This window comes from Meleagris gallopavo, chromosome 3 (assembly GCF_000146605.3).
Source record: "Meleagris gallopavo isolate NT-WF06-2002-E0010 breed Aviagen turkey brand Nicholas breeding stock chromosome 3, Turkey_5.1, whole genome shotgun sequence".
NCBI lineage: Eukaryota > Metazoa > Chordata > Aves > Galliformes > Phasianidae > Meleagris > Meleagris gallopavo.
Window position 1 is genome coordinate 61,399,242 of NC_015013.2, and position 23,508 is coordinate 61,422,749.

General features: G+C 35.3%; 1 protein-coding gene across 9 annotated transcripts in view; it reads right to left on the minus strand.

Moving 5' to 3' along the window:
* Positions 1-978: 978 nt before the first annotated feature.
* LOC100545319 (eyes absent homolog 1) overlaps positions 979-23,508 on the minus strand; it is a 34,108-nt gene continuing 11,578 nt past the window's right edge. For 5 of the 9 annotated variants that reach the window (XM_031552879.1, XM_019614089.2, XM_010709024.3 and 2 more), the window contains 5 exons: positions 23,102-23,288; positions 13,095-13,237; positions 11,841-11,924; positions 5,249-5,338; positions 979-2,356 (listed from right to left, as the gene is read on the minus strand). In XM_031552879.1, coding sequence (XP_031408739.1) covers positions 2,267-2,356; positions 5,249-5,338; positions 11,841-11,924; positions 13,095-13,237; positions 23,102-23,288 — 594 coding nt within the window. In that variant the 3' untranslated portion in view covers positions 979-2,266. The remainder of the gene's footprint in view (positions 2,357-5,248; positions 5,339-11,840; positions 11,925-13,094; positions 13,238-23,101; positions 23,289-23,508) is intronic. The other 4 variants (XM_019614090.2, XM_019614088.2, XM_019614094.2 and 1 more) reach the window with 1 other exon arrangement.

The following is a 23,508-nucleotide window of genomic DNA, read 5'->3' on the forward strand; positions in this document are numbered from 1 at the left end:
CATATCTGTATGCATGGTCACTGAAGGACCTGGGAGCAAAGTCACTTAGTCTCCCGTGGTGTTACTGAAAGACCTACAAAGGAGAAAATTCTCAGATCGAAGAAGAATATACATCCCTGTCATGAAGAAAAGGTCTCCTTGAAGCTCAGAAATGATTTATATAGTGCATATGTTTCCAACAGCAGGGAGGCAGCCTCGTTTCACCTGTAAGAACTGAAGGCAAGGGCCAAAGAGGGACTAATTTTTGGAGAAGTTTTATTCTGGGATTGCACTTCATGTTTGCTGTGAGAGATTTTACCTGTTCGCTTTCTTAGGCCTGAGCTCTTGTAATTCTTCAGGGTTTAGTGTCAGCACAATCTATAATTATTTTTTGCTTCTAATTGGGAAAAGCATCTATGCAATTAAGTCTCAGTGTTTCAGGAGAGCTGGGTATGCTATCTTATGTTTAAAACGTAGGATCTGTAAAATGTTCAATTCAACTTTATTAAAGCCTAACAGGGACCGATGAAGTAGTAGAGCCTGGGGGACTTCCTAAAGCATGCGACTGCAGCAGAAAGAGGCCAGAGAGGAGCTGGGGGCTGCCTGACACAGATGGGGGAAGGCAGCACTGCAGATCCAACAGCCTTGGCTCTGAGCACATCATAGAAACCCCATGCAAAACCAACGTGGGCAACTTTCTGGAGGGTCAGTGCACAGTAATATGACTTAAACTTTCCTTAATCTGAAGTAGTGAAAAATTTGTATTGTAACCATAAAAAGATTACACTGCTCTTTTTGTCACACAGAAAGGACTATGCTCTCAATATGAGTCAGAAAGACAATAATTAATATCCAGGAACCGAGAAGTTAAAATAAATCCCCATTGCAGTGACAAGCTTTCACCTATCCCACGGTCCTTACTTATTCTTTCTTTTTATTGTCATAGTGGCAAATGTAAGGAAAAAAAAGGAAACAAATAATAGTCATTGAACAACAGTATTGCCTGACAGCATTCTCTTTTATTAGTAAGAAAAATACGTCAACTAAAATTGCTTAGAATCTTGTAACATACTGCCACTCATCATAAATGGCAGTTATGCATATATCATCACTTTGCATACAGAGCCTTCACAAACAAAAGTGAATTGTGAGGCCAGGAGTGTGCAGGACGTGTTCTTCACTGATGAAAAAAAAAGGATGCTAACCATCATTACTGTGCCCTTATACATGCATTCATTTCTTAGGGCACCAAAATATTTTTTTAATAGTTTCATAACTTATAAAACCTTATTTTGAGTTCACCCACAAAACCTGAAATGAACAAACAGTAATAAAAAGCCTACAATAGAAGAACAAATAATCCTGACAAAAATCTCCAAATAATTGGACTTTATTTTAATAAAATGTAACACTTAAAAAAATTATCTTACGTATAAGAAGCATTAGATAAGATTAAAAAATAAGGCTTCAAGTGCTCGTAGAACGAATAAATTGACATTTCCAGATTCAATAAATAGAATTATAACTCTCTAAATCTACAGATCTAATGAGATAGAATCATCTTAGAATCAAGTTTGCAAAACCTGAATTCACTTTTTGAAATAGGACATTCATAATCAGTCACAACCACCAATTTTTCAGCATACCTAGCTATAATGTGCACTTAATATGTCAAAGAAATGAAAAATCTAATCTTTTAAGAGGATCAGCATACATACAGAAATGTATACAATCTTTAAAGATGTGATAGGTAGATGTCACATTTCAGTCCTATCATCAGCTTCTTAATTTCCCTAAAACACTTGAGCATACATTCTAAAATACCTAATATGCGTAATTGCTCCATACATGCCATTAAAATATTATACCTTATTATCCCTATCACAACATAATCAGCATGTAAAAATCAGACATTCTTTCCTGATGAGATAATTTTGGTTCTCTTGAGAGCTCTACATCAATGTATTTTTTCCCTCCTGTGCACAATTAAAATTCTACTATGGAATAGAATATTACATGCTTAAATAATGATTTTCAATACTGAAAACTCGAACTTTTATTATGGAGCCTAAATGCAGACTTCAAAATATAAATTTTGGAAATACTGCACTTATTTTCTAATGTTTGGCCTTGTATGGTTCTATAATACCACCACAAAATTACTGTTAATTCAGTAAATCATTGCTTTTGATGGTCCTTAGATCAAATTATACATTAGTAACAATATTTTATTTTCAATGTGTTAAAATACTTGTCATATATCTTTAATATTAGATTTTATAAATGTTCAAATTATCTGTATCAGTTTGGAAGCAATTACAAAAAATGTTTGCATATAGTGAAGCAAATGAGCCATCTCTCTTTCTGAAGAAATGATCTAAGAACAAAGACAGCAATCACTAATTGTAAATCCAAGTACAACTCACACACTAATAAGAAGAATATTGTCTTTAGAGCTAGACAGTGCAATCACAAAGAACCTTTTCATTGAATTTAAAAAAAATACCAATAACAAACGGTATTATTAATATTGTTGTTATTACCTAAAAACCAATATATAGGAAACTAGCTGACTCATTTACCTCTCTGAATTCCATACTGAATTAGAGTGATTACGCTGAAGTTTTCAATGTTACTAGTACACATTGGCATTGATTCACTTCATACAAACTAAAAAAATTGCTGAGATTTAGAGCTTCACCTAATAAAATCATGGAAATCTCTAGGCTTAGATTTGAAAAGTCAGTTAGGTAACACAAATCAAGTGCTCCTTTGGAAATCATGACTGCAACTATGTCCTTTGCATTTAAAATGTAAATCATGCCTGATGCAGTTTTCAATAAGAAATACATTCCCCTCAACTTGGATGACAAGAGAACTGTTCTGATTAGAGCTTTCTGGAAAGCACTGGATGAACTTGTGGTATCTGGAAAAATGTGCATCATAGGCCAAAGTTATGATAGATGATTGCCTGCCTGAAAACCCAGCCTTTCTGTATGTCAGGAACAGCTCTCTCTGAGTCTGGGTGAGGAAAGCATGAGCTTTCAGGTTCCAGCTTTGGATTATGTCTAGACCCAAAGATGTTTCTCTGCTGTGAGTCAGGCATGCTCCAGATCCCAGTTTGCCTTTCTTCATACTCTTTTCAGTCGAGAATGCCCGGTTTCTGTGGCTCACCGTAGCTGCTTACAGACCTCTCAATCAAAGCCCAGTCTCACATACATGAACTAGAAGCCTTAGCCCTGAGCAAGGACACCAAGAGACATTCCAAACTCATTCCTTCGACAGCAAGAACAGATGCTTTAAGTCTGGGCACAGCCAAGCCAAAACACTTTTGATGGAATACTATCAAAGTATTGGGAGCCTGAACTTCCAGACCACCAAGCCTGAGGCCACAGACCTTGGGAGCCACAGAGACCCTGCTAATAATGGAGACACTCAATGACAAACTGAAGGTCCTGGAGGAAATGCCCCTTCATGGACAACATTCGCATATGGAATTTTAAGAGAAACCACTTTTCTACAGGGAAGTCCAAAGAACAAAGTTCATCCTCTAAGCTTCTTGCTTCTGTGAGTTATCTGATTCAACTGTTTTTTCATATTTCAAAATTCTTCAGTGAATAAACTGTTGTATTGTACTGTCAAGAGTAACTTGCCAACTATCAGAAGATAATCTGCTATCCCTAATATTTAGTTGGTTAACTTCCATTAAAGTCACTGACACATACCAAGCTGAGACTATTAAGCATCTGGCTATGTATAGCAAATGAAACACTGAACTTTATTAAATATGCTGCTAAGATATAGCAGTACTTCAATTTTCTGCTCTGGATAAATTGAAATATATCTAGAAATCAGAAACAGATTTGGAAAACAAGTAGCATTGTTATACTTTTCAACAAATCTGAAAAATTAATCCTATGCATGTAACTCACTAATTACATTTCTTGTATCCAAAACAGTATCATCTTTACATAAAGTTACCTCAATGAAAGAAATCAATACTTGAAAATGTAAAGAAATCATCTATTTTATCACAAGTATAAAAATAAATACTCCACTAAGGAATGGAAGAAGGAATAAAACACATTTAAATAATTTCATTACATTGAAAGATGCCAAATCATCTGTGAGTGGTTTCTTTTTAGATGAAAAGAAATCAAAATATAGGACAGATGTTGGACAAACCACATTTGAGGTCTATCACACACTGGCATTTTTCAAATGATTTTGGCTCATCTATTAAATAAGGTGTATTTTGCTTGATTTTGAAAAGGGAAACATCAGGAAATATTTAAAGGCCAATTGCTGCCAATTAACTTTGATCAGCAAATGTTGCATTTGAATCCTTTAGATTCTTTTGCCTGTCTGGAATAACACACTATTCTAAAATCTAGCAAAACAACAACCTGATGATTAATGTGTGTTGGCAGCCCCACCACAAGCTTGCTTAACAGTTGGATTTTAAATAAACAGCTGTCTTCATTATGATGGGAAAGAAATCTGACTGTTTTCATGTTTTCTTGTTATTAAAATATGATCAGAAATGGCTTTTTCCCTTTTAAGACGAAACAGCCAGGCACTATGGTGACAGTCTCTTTCAGCAGTTTGGATAGTTTCAGAGCAATTTCACAAGAATTGCCAAACCAGACTCTATATAGGCTGAAAAAGCCCTTGGCATGTTGACACCAACTCCTCACAGCACACTGCAAGGGGGGGCATGAGCGGCAGAGAAACCCTAGCACATAACAAATGGACCTGCCACTGGGAAGGATTGAAACCCAGAGCGATAGGCCACTGAGATGGACAACATATGCAACATTAATGATTTCCCTCGGGTTTAAGGTAATCCTTTCCCACAGTAAGATATAAGTAAGAAATCTTTACCCAGCCATTAATTGTTTATAGAAGCTGAAGTTTAATATTTAATGATCTACGTAGCCTATTGCATTCTAGTATTTATAGATGCTTTCTGTGCATCTATAAATCCTAGAAGTGTGCATCCACTTCTAGAACTAGTCTACTGTGGTCATAAATACAAAGACCTGTGAGGGAAAAAAAAGTGCCTAGAACTTCTACTACTGCAACCTTTGAATGCCAGCACATTTAGTGTAGATATCTTCGTAAGTTTCAATGACTAAACTATGCAGATTTTTCTAAGTGGTTCCATACTAAAACTCTGAAGCCAAAAATAATTGCCAAGCCATCTAATAACAAGTAAAAGTAGACAAATGTTAACAAACCTCTGTGTTTTAAAATAACGAACACTTACTTCTAAATCATTAAAGAATAGATGCGTGTCTGCCAAATTGAAAATCATCTCTTCCATTCGAAGTCCAAGAGACACTGAGGTGGGTGGATCCTTAAAGAAGAAATTAAGAGTGTACTGTCAATACCATGCATAACATGGTACATGCTACATTCTACGTAGTAGAATACAAATGACAAGAACTGTTTTTCAAGATTATCTAATGCATGAAATGTAATATCCATGTGTTTGATTTCATTTCAACTACTATTTAATCCCATAGCCAGGATTAAAGTAATCCTCAAACTATGTCTTTAACGTGACTAATACCATGATTCTGCAGTAAGACTTCTGTGGCCACAATTGTGTTCACACACTCTTATGTCACCCTTGCACATCCATACATGGACTTATGCTGGATTCCACCAGTAGCAAATGCATTTTTCCCTACAATTCTACAGACTTTGCTACTGCTTACAAATTTTACAATAACTGAGGACAAGATAATGTTATCATTGTTGAAAATAAACAGACACCAGTCACGAATGAAAGGATTTGGTCCTTGGAATACCTAGTGACTTTAAAGCAGATCACTATTAATATTTTATTTACAAATGGCAGATTTATTTAAAATCACTCCTTGATTCTCCACAAAAGCACACTTTGATTATGCTCTCTGTTGGGCCCACCCATACTGAGTGAACAAATCTATTGTTTGTTATTAATACATAACACACTTTAACTTCTCTACTGAAATTACCATAACAACTTATTCCTTACTGAGCTAATAAACTCAAAAAGCATGTTCAGCACTGTGGTTATCAAATGCATTACAGATGTTTGTCTTGTTTTGATTTTTTTTTGTATGTTTTATGTATTTTCAATCTGAAAAATTTGAGAAGAATGTCTAATACATGTATTTGATACACAATTTCTCATTTATAGTGCCAAGTATATCCAACCACACAGAAGCACAAGTTTGAAAGAACATGTATTATCTCACAACACCTTCTTTTATTTTATTTATTTTATTTTATTATTACCAATATTAGTTTGTTAGGAATTTATTTTAAATAAAACTACAGAAGTGACAGAACAAACTTTACTTAAAATAAGTTAATGTTCTAAAACTGATGACAACTCGAGTTAATACCAAAAGATGTGGTCCCTACTTTCTTTTTCCACCTCTCAATCAAATTAATAGATGTTTCAACGTGATCTCTGAACTTTCAAACATTTTTCTGTAACTGCTGGTCAAAAGGTAAAATGTGTCAGTAGCAAACAGTTGGAAAAGAATGGCAGTCTATCAGCCTGTCTACCTTCTGGAAAAACCAAAACAACTAAAACAACCAGCAGAAAGAAATGAGTTTTTTGGAAAGAAGCATTTAGAAACTAAGCTATATGGAATACACAAAACATCTGAAAATTCTGAATTTCCATAGGCTAAGAGTAAATAAGTTTTCTAGCATCAAAAAAATAGCCCTCAAAAATGGAACACCAGAAAATGCATTATGCCATTTTGATCATTATAATGACATTGTCCTTAAAATTAGTCTTCTATTAAAAAAAAAAAAGAGTATTTGGTTTCCTAATTAAAAATGGAACTACTTGAAAAAATAAGCAAACTTATTCTGCCTTTTTATTTTACTACTGCCCCACAAGTCTTCTCTTATTTTATTTCTGGAGCAGGAAAGGTGGAAGGCAGGTTATGTGCTCTCCCTAGATAGGCCTGAGGCTACATTTACCTCTCACATTCCTGCCTATCTTTGAGTCTAACTACAACACTGCTTTTCTTCACAGCTCCTCATCCCCTTTTTAAACCAAGCAAGTATTTCCGTTCTTCCTGAGCACAACTAGAAGTCATACCACAGAATGCTTTTCTCTAATTAACAGAAGGAGTTAAATGCATTACTAAGGGGTCTAGCATGCAAATAAAGATTGCTAGCTACATCTTAATTATCAAGTGATAATGTAACATTTTACAATTAAACCCACGTGGAGCTTCCATTCATAAAAAGGGATACAATTTTGAAAAGCTGGATACATCAGCAGATATATCCAATTAATTTTAAATAAATGGCTGTGAATAAAGTCTTTCAGCTTTAATTTATTTGTGACTTAATTATTTGTATTAGTTTCTCCTTACACATTTGAGTCTGAAAAGAATGGCTTTTGGTAAAAATATCTCCATGCCATTTAACTCAAAGGTGTTTTAAAATGGTAGACAAAACAGAAGGTGGATTTCTTTAAAGTAATATTAAAAGAATGTCATTTACTAAGTTAATTTAATTAGGAGAAAAACATAAGAAAATCATTGGCACATACTGAAAATGTCAGATTAAATACCATAAAAAAGAAGAGAAGAAACAAAACAGGTTTCTTTTCAAAGTAACCTTAATTCCTTGATTAAACAAAATCTTGTTCTATAGAAAGTCCCACATCGCACAGAAACTGAGTTAAGCTGCAGCTCTGGGTAGCCACATATTTTAATAGATGCAAAAGCCTTACCTACATTAGGGTTTTAAATGTCTGCGTAGTTACAATCTTGCAGCAGTTCTAGCAAAAAGCACAAAAGCTCTGGTTTAAGGCTCTGCAGTAGATTAAATGCTGATGCCAGTCATTAAAGTGATGTCTGAAAACGTTTTAAAAAGACAAGGCTAGAATAAGGTTTTAAAAAAATCTCATACCAAGCCTTCTTTTGCAATCTTAAGCCACTAATTGCAAACTAATTATTGTGAGGTGTCACACAATGAGCAGGAAAGCTAACAATCTGTTCTTAGTTATCGGGATTTGCAGGTTCAGTCGGAGTGTCTTTTCAGGTATGGTCAAAATCAGGTACAAATCTCTGGGGGAGGTACAGTTTAGCTAAAGAAAAGAAATACCAACGTCAAGCTGCTTAAGCAGGCCTCTTGTTTTTGAATACTGGTATTGGAGCCAAAACATTGTCTGTATGTCATTTCTAAATTCTACCCACTTGATTTCTTTGTTTTGTGGAGAAACAAGAAGCTGAAAAACAGGAAAGTTCACTTTAGGTACAAGGCTTATTTTCCACTTAAGCCTACAGGTCACAAATGAAGGGTTAAGTGAAACCAGGCTTTGCTTTTCTCTACCTCTAAAACGTAATAAACCATATTAAAATAACTTAAAACTTAAAGGAAAAAATGTTTCTAAGCATCTGAATCTATATGCTTTCATGGAAAATTGAAATGTAAAGACCACAGTAGACTACTGCAAGTACAAAGATGTATTTCCACCTGCTTCTAGACACTAAAGAAGGGTCTCAAATTCTTTCTGAACTCCAAAATTCACCAGTTGTCATCTGGCTCAAAACTAAGTGTTTGTAGGTCAACGTCAATCAAAGTAACTGATAACCTGATATTTGATCAACGCATCTTTTTCAAAAGCAAATGGAAATGTATTTTTTTCCTTTTCCCCTTTCCCCATCCTTCCACTCTGGACATACAACTCACTTCCTCCACTAGTTTCATACATTTCTGTGAAACCCACAGTATTCAAATCCTTAAATAAAAAAGTGTCTACCATAATTGCACAAACTGCAAAACAAGCATATTATTTTGTTTCAACGCTGCAGAACAGGAGGATGGAGAAAGTAGAGCACAACAGCAGCACAAGGAGAGCAGGTGATAAAAAGAGATGAATACGTATGAACATACAGAAAAGGGTGGCATAAACAAGAAGTTATGAGGAATGAGGAAGAGAATAAGGAAAAGAAAACCTATCCCTTCAGCAACAGGACTGCTCATCATTCATAGTCATTCACCATGAAACTCACTCATGCATTATGAGAAGAGCTGAATGCCAAGTTGCCAAATCCTCTATTTAATTAAGACATTTTTGTTCGTTTGAAGTTCCAGCTTTTGTATTTTAATGATTATGTGAGCAGCTTAAATTTAATTTTTAAAAGAACATTTCTAGTTCTAACCACAGTGAAGAAACACATTAGGGGTGAAGTTAAATAGCTCAAAAAGCAGTTGTAAACAACAAAATATCCCCCCGGCATTCTGATTTTAAAGGCCAGAAATCAATAGGAAACACTTTAAAAACTGCACACCTCACACTGCTGTAAATAACTCTAAAATTCTTCTATGACACTTAATAACCCAAGAAAAATTGTGATATGAATGAAACTTTGTGAAAACAAAGCAATAATAGCACACTTGCACAACTGCCTCATAGTGGATGTGCGCACTGCAACCTTTCACCAAAACATTCTAATATTTATCCACAGTGCATAATGCATTAATTCTTAGCATAAACACTAATGCTATCATCTCTCTTAACATCAAGCATTGTTGTTTTTTTTTCCATCATAGATGATGCCCTGTATCTCTTTGTATACATGTGTATGCATGTGCTATAGCATAGCAACAAGTATAATGAAAAAAACTCAGTCTGACCAATGTTTGGCAGGTGATTTAGCTTAGCGATTGACAAATCATAAAATCAGTCATCATTTAGTGACGACTATGTATTTTGCCACATGCCATGCAATAAGAGGCAGCCAAGCAAAAGCTACATCAAGAAAACAATGTCAACAATGATGGAACCGCTATCAGGAGGCAGCTGCCTCCTCGCAGCACACGTATCTGTATCTCTTAGGAGCTGAAAGCCAGCCACTTTCCTCAGCCTCAAGTAGACAACAAAAAAAGGTGTTTATGTTCGGGCCCTAATTATTGAAAAACACTACAGGAAACTAGAAAAAGAAAAAATATGCTCACACAAGTACTTCTCAGCAACAACAAATCAGTTCTTTTTCCAGCAGAACTCTGGCCCCAAAAAGTAAGTGGTGATATTCTGTTGATGTTGAACATTTTTCCTGTGAACTCTAGGGCTTGTTGACCTGTCACTGATTTGGTGATTTTGTAGTATAAAATCGCAATGTTTAAGAAATCAAGGCCGTTGAGTATCCTTGCTTTTTGTACACATAATGAAAATAACTAAGTATAGTCTTCAAACAAGCAGGTTGCTATTATACAAAACACTCATGAAAATATACCACACCACCTTGAACTACTTTTGGCTGGGATAGAGTTAATATTTTTCACAGTAGCTGGTATAATGCTGTGTTTTGGACTTAGGAGAAAAACAGTGCTGATAACACAGCAATCTTTTAGCTGTTGAGCAATACGAAGTCAAAGACTTTTCAGCATCTCACACAGCTCTGTCAGATGGAGGCTGTGTGTACACAAAGAGCTGTGTGTACACAAGGCAATGAAACCAGAACAGCTGACTCAAACTGTCCAAAGCCATATCCCATGATACATATCCCATGAGATACATATCTCACGATCCCATGACCATACTGTGCCATGCTGAATAATAAAACTCAGGGAGTTGGCTGAAGGATCTGCCACTGCCTGAGAACTCTTTGGAGATCCATGAAAAGGTAGTGAACAACTGCACTGTGCCTCACTTTTTTTTTTTTGGTGTGTGTGTGTATACATATGTTATTATTTATTATCACCGTTCCTTCCTTTTCTGTCCTATAAGACCGTCTTCATCTCAACCAAACCATTTTACCTTTTTCCAATTCTCTCCCTCATAATCACTGGGAGGGAATAAGCCAATGGCTGTGTGGTGCTCGGCTGGGTTAAATCACAATACCTGAACATGCCAGATAAGTTATGCAGAAGTGTTGCTTTAGATTTCTATGATGCAGAAAGCCATTAGGAAGAATGCAGAACCTTAGCCAGGCATGATCTGAACTGAAGCAGAAGCTTTACCCTTCCCTCAACTGGCTCTATCATAAAACTTTTTAGTGATGAATATAAGCTTTATGAAAAGACTATGTGATTACATGAAGTCAGACAGAACTATCTGCTTATTCTGTATGTGAAATATTTTGGAAAATTAACAAAAAAACCTCATGTTCTAGTTATATTTCACTTGAGGTGAGCATGAGAGGACATAACACAGATTTTGGCACAAGCCTAGCCGTTAACTTTCAAATACAATTCTGAAAAACAAAGTTTGATCTCACAAGGGCATTCCAATCGTAAATTGCTCTTATTCACTTAAGACAGCATTTCTCTTTTGAGAATTACCTGGGAAACCCACAGTCTGCAGGCATAACCATAAGTTCAGTTACGATTTATAGACTGTGCATAATAGAAAGATTTGACTCGTAACCAGACTTTCAAAAACATCAATCAAACAGAGATTAAAAAAATGTGAGGTAAAAAAGTTTAGATTATTACAGCCATATATATCCATAAACATACTCTTGCCTTCTCAGTACAGAGTACAGATCACTGGTGACTGCTCAGGACTAAAACGTTATTTTAGTGCTCAGTCCTGGAAGTTCTTCACTAGCTGGGAGGAGCTAAATATTTGCAGATTTTGATGGTATCAACAAGTATCACACACTCTATATTAACAAAAAAACCTCAAGTGGTCAAAGTATTACTCCCAATGGTGTTTAATTATTTAATGACACAAAGAATAGACATATGAAAGAACTTTACTCCTTGAATTTTTATGTCTTGAAACATCAGTAGTGCTTGGTCTCTGGAAAACAATGTTCTTGTTTTTCTTACATATCAATCACAAAACAATAAATATTAATGAAAATTTCCATCAGTTTCTTGACACTTACCCTTCCATATCTGTTAGCATAGGACCCTGTAAGCAAGGAATGGAAAATGATGATTGTCTCATCCAAATCCCAAATGAATACTCTCTGTAAAAAGAGAATCAAATCAATGTGTTCCTCTGTGAAGCTGATACTTGAAATGGAAAGTTTAAATTTGAATCAGTAAGCGCACAAATGACAAAATTGTATTGAAATGGTTATATATTAGAACCCTAGCTTCCTTGCGATTTCTTTTCAGAACTAACGTTTTTCCAGAAGAGGGTAATACAATCGGTTAGCTTTTTACTACAATTGCTATTATATCAAATTATTCTATTAGAATAAAATGATAGTCACAGTCCAATACACACAGAAAATGAGATTGTACAATACATTATTTTAAAGCCAGATGTAAGATAGAAACTGAAAGAAATTAAGAGAAGCCTCTCAGAATTAAATATTCTGCATTTGAATTCTATATTTCTGCAAGTCTTCATATATTTGCTCTTGACAATAATGTCTAAAACCAAATAAAACTAGTGAATTGTTGACAAGCAGTTAAATCCTCTCAGCCTATATCTAATAGAATTTATGTATCTGAAGAATTAAAATTGTGACTTTAGATTTTGCCGATGTAAGAAAGTATTGTGTCAGTAAGTAATTCTTTTGCTTACAGATGGTAGAAAAAATGTGTTTTAAATTTGCCCTCTGACCATTAATAAAATGATGTTAATGAAAAATATAGTGTTCAAATATAAGTATTTTAAATCCTGGTAGGATTGTATTTTCCACAATAACCAATGGGCTAAACTTTCAGAAGGGAAAAGTAATGCAGCATGGACACTCATAGCTGTGACGAGTCATTGGAGATGTGCTCTCAACATATAGCATAGGCCACTGAGAAAAATGTGAACATAGCAAGAGAGAATAAAAACTGGTATTGTGCCAAAAGTTTCTCCTGCCCAAAGAGAAACCTTACTTCAATTTGGGAAAAGCTTTATTCTTACTGTTCTCTTTTTCTTTTCTCTAATTATTTTTTTTTAAGGAGAAAGAGAATGCTGTTATTTTTCTGAGAAATTAGGTGCTCTTCACAAAGAAAGTTCTTTAGAATAAAAGTTTCAAGATCTTCAACAAAAAAGAACAAATACAAAGCAAACAAAAGAAAAAAAAAGGGCTCAAATGCTATTTTATTTTTGATTTGTAATTGATATTTCTCTCTGCAAAATAATTATAAAAAGAGAAGCTATGACACGTCAAAAAACATCTAGCATAATATACCTCTAGGTCAGAATCAGGTGGTGGTGAAGGATTGTTGTTTCTTCTGCCACGTCCACGTGATTTCCCATCTGAACTACGACGCAATCTATCTGAATCTGAATCTTTTATGGGTGTTGATGGACTGTGAATTGTACTGTATTCTGCTGTAGTAAAGAAATAACATTTTTACCTTTCAGCTTAAATCCAAAACATTCACATTTCTTTCTAGATATGACACTGAAAACAGGATCTTTTCTAAAGAGTTCTAACAAAAATAATTAAAACTACAATAAGTGGTAATGCTAATGCATAAATTAATTCAATCGGTTACATACAATAACAAAGATATAATAATTTAGTTCAGTGAATAAATAAATAATAAAATGATCTTCATTTCTTCAAATGATAGAGAAGATCGCATGACTTCAAAGAAAAGATCATACTGTAAAAGGAAACTTTTGATTGATTTAATGCTAAGTTTTCAAACATGCTTTAAGATAATCATCACAGTGACCAGCAGACATTTTACTTTTTGATGACTACATTTATGCCTGATTAATACAATACCTTCTAAAGGTAGCACACAACTTTATTCAATCTTTGTAGGATAAGTTCTTACAGTCGAACAACTTTCAAATATACATCAAATATGGAGATGAAATTTAAAGTATTTTTCAAAGGTCTATTCAATGAGTATCTTTAACAACAGTATTGTACACCAAATACTATGTATCAGTAAAATATTAACTGCCATTTAGTAGGTAAAAACAAAGAAAGATGATTTACTTATGTAAGAAGAAAATATGCCAGTTGGAAGATGTTTTGCTATCTCTAACATCCATTAACAGTGCAGTGCTTGAACATTCAGAGAGCAAATACCCCACTTAAATTATCCTCCCTAATTCATATAAGTAGAAGTGCTATTGCCCTTCAGAAGTTTTTACATCTCTTTCAAGACTTCTTTTTGCAGCCTTAAGATCACACAGAAAATATTTTATTTTATATTATTTTTTCCTAAAATAAAATCTTTTTCTTTAAAGCCAGCCAGAATTTTCAATGTACAATGTATTTATCAACTTTAGTTCTCAGTTAGCATTGACTCTTTACAGAGTTCGGGAGATGAGTATATTTTTATCAATATTAATTTACTTTTTAATCAGCCTAGGTCATAGCATTCCAATTTGAACAGACAGGTATAATTCTTACACAAATGATCCTTTTTCCTAAAAAAACATCCTGTTGAGGTCAAAGGTTAGATTAAGGAAGAAACTCTGGACATCTGTGTAGCAGCACATACTCACAATTACTCAAAATAATTGTTGCTTGTACTCAGTTTAAAGAATAAGGTCTTGAAGTCCTCACATTCAGCCTCTAAATCTACACATAACTAAAATTCATATATATTATGTATTTTGTACTATACTTTTAGCTAAGTATCTCAGTCTCTACTAAACAAAGCAGAATAACAAATTAGTAAGTAACATAAAACAGAGTCCTCAAAAGAGACAATCTATACCAAAACCAGTGATTCTGTGCATGCCAAACAACAAAAAGTCAACATAGCCATATCAGACTAGATAACGAAAGGCAGAAAATGAAACTTGGAATATGATGCACATTCCAATAATTTATTTCTTCCATGATAATGTGCTCTCCACATTATTTAGATTAATACATCGAATACTGATTGCTCTTTCACATAGTGTCCTAAAATATAAATAAGAAATAAAAATAATTCAACTAATTCCAATCTTTTAAATATAAATGAGTCATCTTCTAGACATTATTTTACTTGGTTATAACTCACTTAAAAGCTTTTGTGCATTGTTTTCTTTCATTTGTATTTTTTCTTAAGGTTTTTGATAACAAACAGACCAGAATTCATTCAGCAGGTAGACTGGCCTATAAAGCTCTAAATATCTGCTCTAAAATTCAGATTAATAGAAAATTGCACTTCCTACTGAAATTAGGGATGCTCTGGGCCTCTGACAATGTTTTTGGGACTGTAGCTTTAGATCACAGTTTTTGAATTTCTCACAGACATGAGGTGCCAAAAATTTAGTTATTAAACTCAGGGTGGTTTTAATAATACCAAACAAATAAAAAAGAATGGAGAGCATGGAAAAATTATACGCTAAGCTTCATGACAAACAAAAACAAATAAACTTAACAGAGTGCACAGAGCACAGTGTAGTGAGGGCAGGGAAGAAAGCCTGTCAGAGTAGAAAGAGCCTTACGGCTTTCTACTTTCACAAACGCCTGTATTTAAATACACTACATTCAAAGTTTCAAACACTCAACTGCAGCTATAAGATTCGTATTCAGTGTAAATCCTGAATGGGGCAGACCCTCACCAGCCAGCTCAAGCTGGGGATCCCAAGGTTGGCTGAGCACCCAGTGGCCTGCCGTTCTTGAACCTACTGTACCTGCACTGGTGTAAGCAGAGAAGTGCCTCTCTTGTTCTTACAGATCTCTCCAGGCAATCTACTCTGCTGCTTTCACAGCCATATCATTAGAAACAAAACATAAAACTTCGGCATTTCTTTACAGCATTTTAAGTTCAATCTGTGAAAAGGGAGAAAAAAAAAACATTCCCTTCACTGAATTTGTGTGTATTTGAAATCTGTTCTCATTTCCTCTCAGTTCCAATGTTTATCTTAGAGAAAAATAATCAGATCCTCTACTCAAGGTCCTACCGTTTCTCTGATCTGGATGCAGTAATCCAAAGCAAAGTAGATAAAAGCTTCCCTTGCATGCTACCTTTCCATGGATACCACTCAGCAGTGGAAAATTTACATCTGCAGAAATATTTTCATTTAACGTTAACTTCATCATTCTCAGATCAACTCTGGTGGAAGAAGTGGCACCTAACTGATGTTACTCAAAGATTTGGCCAAACACTGCACATAAACTGCTAATATGTCGTTAACACTCTGCTTTACTGCTGATAACCAGAGCTCCTGCTCCTACTTAGGGGACAGCCACAGAGACCATTCTGCTATAGCAGCATGACAGATGGCAGCAACCAAAGGGTGAAAACGTAACAGTGTGTGAGAGAAGCTTGTCCATGTATGTAAAGGGAAACCACAGCATGTATTCTCTGGATTAAGGCTGCTCGATCATGTGCACGACTGGGTTACCAGCTCACTGGCCAATAGTCATTCTCAGGTTCCTATAAGGAAAGTCAATTAAAGAATCCAGTACCCAACTGAACTCTGAGCCTCTAAGAGCCTAAGCCCCGACAAATTCTAAAGCAAGAAAAACAACAGTGGCTGAGGGTACTCTGTGTACCACCAGTATGTGGAGTACTGAGAGTGGTCTGCAGGGAAAGGTAGAGCCTGGAAGGAGCTGCCAACATTCCCCATCCCACATTTGTGCAGTTCATCATTCCTGCCTAAATGTATACCTCACACCTGCTCCTATTGAGATCACATCTCCATTTTTTGAGTTCTCACCCTGTCTCCAGAGAACTCACAGCCCCTCTCAGCATGGTGTCTTCTACATATTTAATAGGCAAACACATTCTGTTCCGTCATTTAAATGATTAATGAAAATGCGGTCTGGTCCTGGGCCCAAGACAGACACTGAGGAATGCTGCTGTAGCCATCCTTCTATTTTAACAGCAAACTCTTACTGGCTTCTCTCCTGACATGGTTTCCTAAACAGCTTTATATCATTCTGTTGTAATTTTGGCTAGATTATTTTATTCCAGTTTGCTTATAAGATTGTTAAATAAAAAGGCGTAATTGCTCAGGTAGTAAAAGCCTGGCTGAAGTCAAGCTGTATAACTACAATACATGTCACTGTTATGTCCATTATTCTATGTTCCCGGATATGAGTGTTTAATTTGTTCAGTCTTAGTTGAATTCATAGTAGCATACTGCAGCACTAGCCAAGGGAAATTACTATGTTCATAAAGCACTGAATTTAATTTTATCCCGTTCTTGAGCACCACAAGCACAGGGAAGTGCTGGAGGAAATCCAGCCCTCTACAGTACCATGAGAGGAAAAAGGAGAAAAGATCAGCTCTTCGCTGCCTGTCCCAGTACTCAGAGTACATGAACAACAAAGCAAGCTGGCAGAAACTAGGTTAAACAAAAGAAAGGGGAGGTCATATCACAGGAAGGAGACCTGTGACACCATTTCCCCACAAATGCTTGTCTCCCAAAAGATTACAAGTGTTCAAGAGGAACCCGGAGACATCCTTGGAAGAGAAACGCTGAGGGATGTGATGGCCACGTCCACATTAGCAGGTAGAACCATTGGGTTTGTGGGACTAAACAAATGGTGGCAACAACCCCAAGGCCTCAGCCTGAGAGGTCATTCCAGGCAAGGTCCAGCCTGGTCTGGTGTCATAAGCACCCTTGTTAGAAGGATGATGGAGGACACTTTCCAGGTTACTTTTGGCAGGTTCCAGGACTGCTCTGCTGAGACAAAACGTTCCACTTCAAAACAGACTTCTCTAGTCAGTAAGAAAAACATTTAAGATTCAGATTCAAATGAATATAACTTTTTTTAATCCATACAAAAACTATGCAAAACTGTGAAAAACATGCTTTCATTCTATTCTACCTAAAATACATCAACTATACTATAGCAGACCTCCCCCTGGGCCACGAGGCAACATACTATTGCAACGTGACATGAACTGTCATAAACATACATTTGTGTTATACATCAGTGCGTGTAGCTTTGATGGTTATATGTCACAAAGGAAAATCTTCCATCACCTCATCAATTAGAAAATTTTGATTACTTTTGAATAGACAATAGAGCCACATAGATGATATTTACAACACTGTATTTTGTGCTTTTTGTTTGTTATAGAAATTCCCCCCACCCCCCAGATAATTGCTGTATTTTCTTACTATCAATTTCACTATATAGGAGTAATATCAAGTGATAATATAAGGAAAACTATCTGTTCCAGAAGTAAAATATATATATATATATATTTATATATATATTTATCTAGGTAAATCTCACTGGAGTTTGTGTAAGTAGACTTGTTGACAAAGGCATTGCAAATTTCATCAGACAGTTTCCCTACTAAAGAGTATGCAAAAATGAGCAAATTCACATAATCAAAGTAATTCTATCTTATGTCACAATGCAAATTACATTGATGAGATGGGCTTAGAATTGCTAGTATAATCAAATGTCTCTCCAAGCAAGTACATGCAAGTATTTTTTGTTTTAACTGTGCCTAGATTTCCTCCAAATTTCACATTTAATTTTGAGTAAAAATCTTAAGTCCTCAGTCCAGCATTATTTCGGCTTCTACACAGAAATTGAATATATTTATACTTTTGCAAAAATAAAGCTAAACACAAGATCTGTAAGCGCTACAAAACTTCTTCCTTTGCAGCTCTGAACATAAAATTTGACCAGGATTAAACAATACAGTGGAATCACAAAGGTATTGAGGGATGTTTTTCTGTATAGAAAAATATGACTACTACATGAGTGGTAAGTTAAAGTACTAAATATTGCAAGACATACCATAATGCCTGCTGACAGGATTATAGGAGGAATCTTTAGTGCCGTTCTGACCAAAAGCCATTATCTTATCTACCTGGAAAATAAATCTGAAATCTGTCTATTGAGGACTATTAGCATATAATTTTAAACTTGACAGAAGCCCTAAATAATCCTTGGGAAAAAAAAAGCTGTTAGAAGTATAGGCAAAAAGGCCTATTTATTTTGAGGTTTGACTGATCTTTTCATTATTAATAATAATGATAAAAAAATCTTAATATTAATAAATAATCTTAATGCAACATTACACAGTATGTATAACAGTAGACATCATGTATGATTATGTATAACAACAACTTTCTTAATGGCACCTGAAGTACAGTTTTTTTTTTTCTCCAAATTTCAATGCTGAAGGAAAAAAAAGAAGATGAAGTAGTCCCATAATGAACAGGCAATACCTCTCTCCAGTATAGGCATTTCTTCCTCACTCATTATTTATGGTTTCAAACAACTTGAAGTAATTATTACTTTTAATTCTACTAAAAGTATTCTATTTATTTATTAAAATATATATTGCAAGGTACATCAATTCTTAGCCTTAACATATCATGTGATGGCAAGTCACCCTTGAATGCAATACGGGAATTAAAAATTGAACACTCTCAACACAAGACTCAGGAGAATAACCAATATCAGAAAAGCAAAAGCAGTGTTGTACTTTACTATTCATTAATGTATTCTGTTTTTACAGAAGTTTCATTGCTTCCTTCCTATATAGACTCTAGATTTACTCTTCACTTTTATTTATGAAAAAGAGCAAATGTTAAAACACCAATAATGTACTGTTAGCACAGTGCTGGATGTTTCTGCATAGGTATTAGTGAAAAGTTGCCAATAAAGTATCTTAGCTCTGTGTTGTTTTACAATCTTTAATTTATTGTTATGAAACTTAGTAAGGGGAAACTCTAAAAGTGGCTTTCTCTTTTGCAATACTAAATGTGATACAGTGTTTGAGGAAAAAGCAGTCTAGCTTTAAAGAGCAAAATGGTGACCCACGACTGAGAACAATTTTTGTTGGCTAGCATAGAACTTGTGGTTTTTTAAATCTGCATTGTAAACTACATGAGTAATTTGAAAAAAAGAAATCCTCCAGTAATATTTTAAACAGACTTACTGCAGAAAGAAAAAAAAATACACCAACTGAAACTGAAAGAGATCAAATCTTAAGAACTGCGCAACTCAGAGAAATATTATTTAATACATTACAAATACAGCTTTTTGTGAAATAAAGGACTGCACAAATCAAAACTTGCAAATCAAGAAATTTCTGTTACCAGATACAATATTGAAGCTGAAATACTGCAAAAGAAAATAAAGTTTTAGAAAAAGTAGTTGTGAACTACATAATTCCTAGAAATAAATGTTCTTATTGTTCTGCTAATTTGAGAACACTGGGTCGGGCATCAAGGATTGAGACAAAATGTCTTCTAGACCGGTATAAATAGCAGGTGATAAAATAAAAGAAAGTCAGAAATGCATTCACACACTGTCTCCAGAATTTTTTATTTTTTTTTAAAAAGCATTTCTTGAAACCAAGCTTGCATCTGTATAAGTCTGATCTATGAGCTTGTCTAAGGTTGACAGTGGTGCGCAGCTTATACAACACAAAGAAATACTTTCTTTTGTTTGCTCATTCATACTTTAATGAATGTGAGTCTTGGGAGGGACAGTGAGTAATTGCTCACAAATCTTGTATTAATTTTATCATAACATGAATTAGTATGTTTGATTTGGAGACAGGGAATATCAGGGTTCGTGCAATTAAAAGGTCTTACAATTAACACAAGAAATTTTTCAGATCCACAAAGGCTTCCCTTTGTGGAAAGAATTAACACTGAGTATGAGGAATCTCAGGCTCTTTTGCAAGCACCCCTCAATGTCCTTGACTGAATGTGAAAAACCTGCATATTTAACTAAAGACTGTGGGAAACCATAAAAGGATTATTTTATGTTTGGACAAGGAATTAAATATATTTTAAGTGAAATTATCTGAGCTTTCTGAGTCTGCAAAACTCTCCTAAAAAATGTCACAAGAACACATAATTACTTTCTCTATTTTCACGTTTCTTACCAAACTGCCCTGTTTCACTTACTGGCCCAAATTCATAGGAATCGTATATGTCTGTCAAATGATTCTGGTGCCTCTGTGAAGTCTGAATGCTGTTCCATGCTTGTCCTGGCATAGATCAGAACCGCAAAGATTATATATGTATTTTTTTAATGCACAAGATGTCTAGGGATATCAGCGTCCACAAAGAACAGCTGAATTCAGCAGCTGCTGCCCATCCTAATAAAGGGGAATAGCAACATAACACAATGACTCCCCTTTGCTCCCTAACAGACATACAGCATGCCAATCGTTGCACAGACTCAGCAGTCTAACATGAGCAGATGAGGTAAAATATTCTACAGTAATTTGTGATGCTTTTGCCCACTGTTAAAATTCAGTTTGTTTGCTTCTCTGTTTTTTTTTTTTGTGATACAGATCCAACTGTGAATTTCCTTCTAACACACTTTTCACTTACCCCCACTCAACCATAATTCCCCTCCTCCATGCTGTTCTCTCTTTACTTTGACCCCATTCTTGCTTTACCCCAAACCTGCTGTGTACGAGTTCACCTGAGGCTGAGGAACATAAAAATCTGCACTGTCCAAGGAAAAATGCCAGACACAGAACTGGATTGACTGAGTGGTTCTTGCTTCTTCCAGGGTTGGAGGTCTGTGAAGCAGTGAAATGATCCCACCTGATTTTAATATAGGAAGTGAACACTGGTAGTCAGCCAACTTAAACTTCTTTCACACCAATGGAGAGACTTTGGTACCTCTGGATGATGATTACAGTTAAACTGAATGCTAAATATAGCTCTGGAGCTGCTAATTTCTCTCCACTGACTAACTTAAATGCCTCAGTTAAAGTGCATACAGACAGATGGACAAGTTTGAGTCCAGCCCTATACTTTATGCCAACTGCGACCATGTGGTGAAGAAGAACATGGCTTCATTCCTGCCCTGCTCCTGCTAACAGAGAGTAGTCCACAGCAGGTGCCTTCCTAAATGTGTCCCTAAATACAGGCAGCCAGTCCAAGAAAACCCATGGTTACTTCAAGACTTGTTATTTGCAAACCACTTGAAAGAACTTTTTTTGGAATTACTGTATCACTATTGTAAAGGGAAAAGAATGACACTGCCATCAGTATCGGACTAAGTGTGCATCCAGATGATGCAATGATTCAACATAAATATATTCATAAAAGCTATAGCTTAATCACATTTGGCTTTGGGGTAAGAGAAACTTACTGCTACCAACTTCAAAAGAAAAACAAATAAAACCACAAAAAAAAAACAAATCAAAAAAATTAAAAACAGTGTGAAAAGCAAAATAATTAGGCAGACTCCAATATGCATCCACACATTTGAAAATTGCAGACTACAACACACATTCATACCTTTAGAAAGATTTATCTCTCAAATACATTGATGCACATACATTATGAATATATACATGAATATAAACCCACACAAAATGTATTTCCTTCTCAACTTGTTTTCAGTGAATGTGTGAAAAGGCACAACAATGCATACATTTTCTTCAGTGAGATTTACAGAAAAAGAGCATAATGCTAGCAAACTATATCAGTGGTCATGCTGCACATGCAAGATTGGTCCTGTAAAGTACTTCAAGAAAACAATCTTCCCCACCAAAACTCCAAAACAAAACCTCAAAATAGCATTCCAAATCAGAGCTGCTTTTTACCACACGGCTGAGAAACACATCTGCAAACTTGGACTTCCTCTCTGACACATTTCAAACTTCTGCCATCTACTAACTACTGACATGCTCAAACTGTTGAAAAATGTATTTTTTTAGTAATGGGAAAAGTATTTTTCACCCCTCATTTCCAAAAACAGCTGGAGCAGTTTGGCATAAAAAATACCTCAACTAGTAAAGGACTGCCAAATTCCAAAAGAAAGGTAAAACGACTGGGAAAAAGGACAAGCCACTGAAAATCTTTCCTTAAAATGGAAACACTTGTGCAATTTCAACTACCTAATACAAGTATTATTATGTCCTCTGAAAGTGAAAAATTCAAAAGCTCTCTTTCAAGTGGACACTCAGGCTACAGTCTGAAGGCCTCTCCATTTCAGTCTTAGGAAAAATCAGAGGAGTTTATCTTAACAAAGACAGAGCTTAAAAGCAGCAGGTTCTGCTTTAGCATAAAGACTTTCCCATATCCTGCAATTTTTCACACAAGCATTTTACAAATAATATAGAACTCTGTATTTTGTACAAGCCTTAAACTTTTACTGATCTCCATTTCTCTTTAGCCTCTGTTTTGTTAGAGTCTGTGCAAGACGTGCCACAGGCTCAGGATTAAGAAATAACAACAACAACAAAAGACAGCGACTACACAGAAAAAGAATCCAATTCAACCCCCCCTTTCAACTTACAGAAATGTGCCTCATAGGGACCATAAAATCCATGTAATTACCTGCTGCAGGATCTGTAACTGCTTGACTGGTGATGCCAGATGGTGGTTCTTGAAGCTGGTATGTTGCGTTTGTGGAGGGTGTCGTTGGGCTTGCGTTGCTGTTTGTCATGTAATGTGAGGGATATGGTGAGCTATTATAATACTGTGCATATTGGCCTTGGCCAAAGCTGGGATAAGAGGGATATTCCTGAAAGACAAAAAAGCAACTGAATCGTCTATCAAAGTTTTGCTACTTTTTAGTATAAATTCCAAAATATAACTGCAAACACATGTCAGGCTTTCAGCACGTATGCTTCTTGGACTGGATGCTATAGGACCTAAGACAGTGAGGCAGTAAAACAAAATCTACATTACACATAATTTAGTTTGTCTTCTCATACAAATATTTTATTATGTACACACTACTG